This window comes from Oryzias melastigma, linkage group LG16 (assembly GCF_002922805.2).
Source record: "Oryzias melastigma strain HK-1 linkage group LG16, ASM292280v2, whole genome shotgun sequence".
In the NCBI taxonomy this organism is placed as follows: domain Eukaryota; kingdom Metazoa; phylum Chordata; class Actinopteri; order Beloniformes; family Adrianichthyidae; genus Oryzias; species Oryzias melastigma.
The window spans coordinates 5,375,704-5,383,067 of NC_050527.1; the positions used below are offsets into that span (position 1 = coordinate 5,375,704).

The 7,364-nt window shown below is 41.1% G+C and overlaps 1 protein-coding gene across 1 annotated transcript in view; it reads right to left on the bottom strand.

The window, feature by feature from the left end:
- erfl3 (Ets2 repressor factor like 3) overlaps positions 1 to 4,496 on the bottom strand; it is a 42,891-nt gene extending 38,395 nt beyond the window's left edge. Inside the window, exon 1 of the mRNA XM_024267781.2 lies at positions 3,754 to 4,496. Coding sequence (XP_024123549.1) covers positions 3,754 to 3,775 — 22 coding nt within the window. The 5' untranslated portion in view covers positions 3,776 to 4,496. The remainder of the gene's footprint in view (positions 1 to 3,753) is intronic.
- Positions 4,497 to 7,364: the final 2,868 nt, after the last annotated feature.

A 7,364-nucleotide genomic window follows, 5' to 3' on the forward strand; every position in this document is an offset into this window, starting at 1 on the left:
CACCCCCTTGCATTCTCAACGGGAATTTTGATACTCATTTTAAAAAATGGTGTGGCGTGTGGGTTGGGGGTGCCTATGAGGGCTGTGCATAGAGCTGCATAATTTTATTCAGAAACTTTACAAACAAAAAAACCCTGCTCTTTTCATTGTATAGTTAAAAGTTTGGCCCTTTATTCTTGTGAGAAACTAAAAATACTCTATCTTAAATACATGTACTTTTACAAAAGAAAGTACAAAATGCTTTTAGGGGCGCTTGAAGAGATAGTAACTGTTTTGTTTTCCCCTCGCATTTAATCCAACACAGCCGGCAACTATTAACCTTCTAAGCAGGAATGTGGGAGGTCCAAGAATTCCAATAAAAAGCAACAGCAGCAGAAGTGCGTGCAAGAGTGCATTCATACACATATTCTTCAAGTGTTAAAGTTATCTGTCAACAATGCATCGAGCTCAGTCAAGCTGACTCACTATCAACATGCCTGTACTAAAAGTGAATAAAACTGATGCCGGTTGTGTTTTATTGACTTAGACCAAGATTTACTCACATCAAAGAAATGTTCCTGTACCCCGAATACACATTTACTTGTCATGCTGGGTAATTAATCTAAAAATCATTGTCATTGGTTTCAATAATAACTGTAAATGAATGATACATTTTAAGACTCAGTTTGGATTCCTGAGGTCAGCATGTCTCTGATGAGGGTGGGCAAGAGTGTGCATGGGAAGAACAGTGCAGGGGAGCAGTCAAAAAGCATCTGGGCTGTCAAGGGTAATATTGCCTTACTGGCTGTGGTCCCTCTGGTCAAGGACGATGCAGGACTAATGATGGGGAGGCCCATTAGTGTCGGCTGGATGAGCACACACTTCCCTTTGGTCACATTCTTGTATAAATGCATTTCTACAACCATATCCTCGTCCAAACAAAAGTAATTTCGCCAATAGGAGCAACTGAGGACTTGTGATGAAGAATGGTTGTGACTAGATACAATCGCCTGTACCACCACACTGTTGAAAAGTAATAGTTGTATCCAGGCTTAAAACATTCAAGTAAATGACACTTTCTTTTCTAAATATTTTCTGTCAATAAAGCAGAATTACTTTCTAAAAATGTAATCATAACAATACGACTTGATAGATGGTTTGTATATGCCCAAACCACCACAGTCTTGGCATCAAGCTAAAATTGGGAGTGTTGTCAGATGGTAGATAACCCATTTCTGGAAACGTTATCTGTTACAGGCTTTCAGTAAGTTGGCGAATTCTGATCACAGCAGGACATTGTCCCATAAACCTTGTTGTTAAAGTATACTGGTACAAGGTAGTGGTTCTACAAAGGGCAGCAGTAGAGCTTTCACAGATAAGACTAATCACTGGACTTATCACTTGTACTTGTTGAAACTGAAAACCACATGCAAGTAATGAAAGGCATTAAGCCACACGGGGAAAAAGTAGAATATGTTGTCCTCAATTAGTCAGTCTACCTCTGCAAATCTGGAGAATTTTAAAACAACAATTATTAAAATTTTGGTGAAGAAAGAACACCCAGAAAGTCCAAATTAACTTCACTTTTTCTTTCACCACACTCTCTCTTACACCTAATCTCTTTCTTTTCAGACACATACAGAAGTGAGGTCTCTTCATGTGTCAAAAACACCATCAAACTATGAGCTACTCCGCACCATTATTTCCACAATGAGAGGTCCCTGGCCCCACAAGTATACACACAATTAGTCCCTGGCCCTGCCCCACTCCCACCATTGTCCCACACTCTACACACACACATACGTACGCACAATGGCCACTCTACAGCCATGAGTCCCACTATGCAATTCCATCACACAAAGACACGCACCAGTCTTTATCCCTCCAGAAAAAAAAATGTTGGTAGCAGGAAAAAGAAGTGTTACCCCTAAAGACTGATGAGGGGTGAATAAAAGCTCTTAAATACAGCACCAAGGAGTCCTGATTGGTTATTGTTGTGTCTCTGTAAGTTTTAATCAACACAGCATAATCAGTGTATAGTTCACGTGTGTGGCCATGTAGGTGTAGATGAGATAACATCCTCCAAGTGCGTCCTAAATAATATTTTAAGTATGGCACACTGCTCTACAGAACTAGGAAGTCCAGCTAAACAGTTGGAAATTAATTTATACTGCAAAGTAGATAGATGACCTGCAATATTGTCTGGTAAGCAGATGTTAACATTTTTATGACTTTCTGGTACTTGCATGGGGAGATTTTAACACAGATTGTTTTTCTTGAGTAAAAATAAAGAGATGCTACGGAAATCAACTGCTAAAAAAAAAAAAGTGATGCAAAATCCAGCAGCTTATCACCAGATATAATCCTATGTTATAAATTCCAGGAAGGAATAAGTACATTTTTTTCATCCAACCGCAGATCCACAAACGTCTGCAAATGTGTTTAGTCTGAACTATGAAAATACAGATTGGTTAAAGCTTCTTTTATGTGCAAAAGCGGATACCAGCTGAAGATCTAAAAGATCAAGGCAACACCACTGAGCAACCAGTTCAATATTTACACTTGTTAAGAAGTGTTAAGAAGAATGTTTTTATAAATGTTGCTTCAGGGTTGGATTTATTCTAACAGGGATAATTTATTTTTAAAAAATTAAAACGATTTATACCACCAAACAGTGGAAAAACAAAATTTATCAGCTCAAAAATGCTATTTTGCATCGCTTTAAGCTGTATTGTTACCACATGCATCAAACTCTACTACTGATCTGTTTTAAGGGTTTTCCTAGAAAAGTCCTGGGCTGTCTGCAGCCACACAAACACAGAGTTACTTGTAAAAGAGCGAGCGGTGTTGGGATGTGGTGTGGTGTCACAGCAGCCTCCTCCAGGCTGCTGCAGGGTGCGAGTGTGTGTGCAGGAATGTGGAGGGCCAACGGGCCCGGGCTGGGTGCAGCAGGAGTCAGGAGGGAATGGTTGGGGGAGGGGATCGTCCCAAGTGGAAAAGGTCCTGCCCGGTTTGTCAGTCACGCTTACACATGGCCCTGTGCCAGATGCTTACCAGTAACTGCCTTAAAAAGTTATCACATTGTGTTCCAGGAGGAAAACGAACATGTGTGCACGTTTGCTGCACGGCATGGGATCTAGATGCATTAAATTTAAACAAGGTACTGTAGAAAATCATGACAGGCGAGCATTAAAAACTGCACATATAGCATACAGGATGGCACTTCCACTTCCTCTTCTGTGGAGAAAATTTGCACTAGCTTCAAAAGAAGGGAGAAAGAACAAACTTATGCAAGCATTTCAGGAATTAAACAAAGAGACACACAGACCTCAGCTGACTGCTGGGAATCCCCCCCACCTTACCCAAATATGCTGACAGGCCAAGTACCACACAAACATATATAGTTAGTGGGTTAATAACAACTTCCTCAATGTTTACTTCTCTAGATCCAGTCACATCAAGACTTTTAATTTGAAGGATCTATGAAAAGTTAGCTGGTGCTGAAAAAAAGTTGTCACTGACAAACTGTATGGCAGTGAAACCACTTCCTCTTGAACCGGTGTACTGTACTAAACCTGCACCAGATTTCCATTACTTTTTCAAGCGAAACCAAGCGCGCCTGCGTACTCGGGAGAGCAAACTCCTAATCAACAGGTTTGATTGGTGTTGGAAGTTCAGGCGATGTGGGTTCTTTTACCCACCCCGACACCAAGTAAACAACGAGGACAATGGTGGAAAATGGTCATGGTAGAAGTCATAGTGTAAATAACGTACCAGTGTCTCCAGGTGTTTTCATTCTTTCTGCTTGAGTTGTTCAGCAGGACAGAACTGGAAAACTGAGCTGGAAGAATTCCACGAAGTCGCTTTTGGAAAGAAGTCAGTCGCTCGGCCTCTTCCTCCCGCTCTGGAAAACTAGGTGAAGACACACGGCTGAACTTTTTTTCTTCTCTTTCTAAGCTACCGCTCCGGCGGCTCTCCTGTCGAGCTGCCGCGCGCGCTCTAGACTCTGGAGCAAACCACTCAAATAAAGGGGGGAGAAAAAGACTCGTTTTGCCTCCAAGAACCAGTTTGTCCTCCCGTAACTCGTGGAGTTTTGAATCTGCTCAACTTGCGGGGGGAAAACGGTCCGCCGTCCCGATTGGAGGCAGCCGTAATGCTCTCTCTGTCCTCTTTCCCAAGTTCTCTCGCTAACTGCCCGGTAGCAGTTTACTCCGTCTCCGCTGCATCTTCGTCGCTGTTTGGCATCTCTCTGCCGCAAAGCTCCGTGACTTCTTTGACAGAAATGAAGGTTGGAGAGCCGCCTCTGTTTCTTCACGGACTTTTTAGTCCCTCCACTCACTCTCACACCACTCAACGCGACTCCTCACCCCCACCCCCCTGCCTCCGTCCTCTGGTGTCGTGTTTCGTTCGCTCTCTCTTGACTGGAGCCCCGCCCCCCGCTGACGCCACAGACGAGGGAGGGTGGGGGCCAACGTTGGTGAGTCACGCCCATTTACCACGAGCCGGGCTCCGAAGCTGGCGTCAATGCCGCACGCCGCGTTGCCGAGGGAACCGTTAAGAGCGCGCTGCCGTGCTGACATCACATCCGAATCCCACGAACCGAGAGTGGCGCGAGCGCGGCTCGGTTCGCAGTGGGCATTTACGTCAGTCAGAGATAATTAGAGCTGTTCAGATTAAGATAATTACACATGTTAAGATTTCAGAATCACGGAAAGTCGTCAGGTAAAGATGAATATTGAAAACAGGAAACGTGAACTCATTCCTGCTACTTCTTAACTCTGACATGTTCAAATGCAGATCGATTATTCCCTGAATTTTGTTTTAGCTTTCAAACCTGTTTTTACCTGCAAACAGGAAATAAAGTGAACTTTGATTATGTTTTTCAATGTTTTACTATTTTACTTTTTCTTAGATACCTAAGCAAACTTGACATTTTTAATATGTAAAATGTCAACACATTTAATACTTTTATTTGCCTACTTTTAATATTTTTGATCTCTCTGAGCTGATTTTTTCCAAAGGAGAGTTTATTTCAAGTTTATTTCTGAAGTAAGGAGAAAGATTAGGGCCAAAAAGAAAAAAAAAATAGAGCAATAAGAAATTCTAATCTAAAAAATCTGACTTTATCAATTTTTGGTCAAATAATATTGATTGTTTATATGTTTTGCAAAAAGCAAAGTCAAAATGTTTTGTTAACTTTTTAACGGTATATTTACAAAAATATATTTGAAATAAAATAATTTCTAAAATGTTATCAATTATAGTTTAATTACAGAAATTGACAGCAAGGGAATCAAAAATGCTTGAAAAGCCACACTTAATATTTTTTCCTCAAACAATAAATTAATGACAAACTTTATTTAGGTTTTTGTGTTTTCTAATAACTGAAAATGAGCTACTCCCCAAAAAATCGAAATAAAAAAAATCACTAAGGAACTCTTTCAACACACGTTCTTTTCCCCATCTACTTCTAAATGTCATGGTTAAATCCAACTAACCACAGTTTAACAACTAGCAACATGGTTTATTTCATAGTTTATGTTAGGGATGTACTGATTAATTGAATAATTGATTTATATTCCTACGATCCAGCCAGATTGATCTGTGGCAAATTGTTTATTGAATCGACCTATACCATTATAAAATTGTTTCGAATTGAAATAAATTGATTATTTTTTTTATTTTGGAAAATACAGTTTGGAAACTAAAATGTGAATAGATCAATAATTAATTCCTGTATACTTGTTTTTTATACACCTATTAAATGTACAATTGATTATCTTGCAAGAAATACAAGGAATCCGGAAAACATCACCTGTACTGTTCAGTACCAGGTATTTATCTCTGAGTCACACTGCTTGAATTTTTTACTAAAAATGTCGGATGGGAATGAATCAGATAGTCCAAAGTGAACCAATATCAACTATGAATCGTATTTCAAGTCACAAATTATATGAATGGAGTCACCCTTAGTTCATAGGAATAAAAAACATTCCTGAAACACATAAATATGTGTGTAATTTAAAAACCTTCTCTTGATCAGAGATTTGGCGTGGCCTGTTCGATTAGTGCAGGTGTGGCGCTGTTTCCTGCCACCCCAGACACTCTGACCTTCTGCTTCCCCCCTGAGCTGATAGCAAGAGGGTGAGGCATCAAACAAGAGAGGTGAAGTGCATCTCCTTTTTTTCTTTTTCTTTTTTTTTTGCTTACTTGTAAACTGGCACCAGGTGCACAGGATGGAGGCTGAATGTGTGTTTTTGACCGCACTGTTACATCAGCGATACACACCAGCGCCTTGCCGTGTCAACAGGATAAGACAGTGGTGGTAAAACAAAGTAAACAGAGTCCCCTGACAGCGACAGCGTCTCTGCGGTGTGATTTACAAACAGGATTTCTCCTCTCTTCCCTGCCCATTCTTTGACAGGCACAGGAAGCCGACTCTGCTCTGCCTGATAAGAAACTGAACCCAAAGAGAAGCTTTTAATTGGATGACAAACCTTTTGTCGAACTGCTATCTTGTTCTGTCTTCTTCGGAGGCAGGAAGACCACATATACAGAGCGGCGAGGCATTTTCCCACGCTGCCACTCTCAGAAGAGCAATCAGCTGTGAAAAAAAAAAAAAAGTCAGAATCCTCCCTTTTAAGTTTAATGTTTCCAAATGTTCTGGCATTCATCTAATACACAGATGTGTTTCTGTTGTCTGAATCTCTGATTTAGGTGAAGAGCACTTCAGTGTCCCCTCACAATCTTCACACGGAAGAAGAGATGAGGATGAAGAGAGGGAAAGATGAGAGAATAACAGGCTCAAGCTGGGCGGACTAACGCTTCTCTAATGTCTGTGATTTTCCTGTGCATTATTATAGACGTGCGTGTGACTTGGGTGAACGCGCTGTATGTAACTCAAGCACAGTCGATGACATTTACAGACAAATCTAAAGCACAGCACATTCTGAACTCTGATGAACACCCTCCCTCTCCTCCTCTTCAGCCTCCTCCTCGCTCACTGTTCCTGTTTTCTCACCCCCATTCCCTCTTTACCTCACTCTGTTATCTTCTGCATCCATACCTACTGTTTGTCCGTCTACCCCCCTCCCTCACTTTCACACCTCTTCCTTTCCTCCTCGTGCTCCAACCTCTGCCACCTCTCCATGCCTGCATCACTTTCCCTCCCTCACAGCATCTCCCACCTTCTTTCTTTTCATTGTTTCAGCCACACACTTGATGGACTTGTGAAATTAGGAGCATTTTGTGTAATTTGGTTAAGCAGGCGCCGAGATTTTTTAACTCTTAAGTCCCAGCAAATGTTCCAGTTTTGTAATGAAAGTTTTACACTTAATTTGGCAACAATCGAGTCTTGTTATCCACAGTTTTATCAGGGACACACA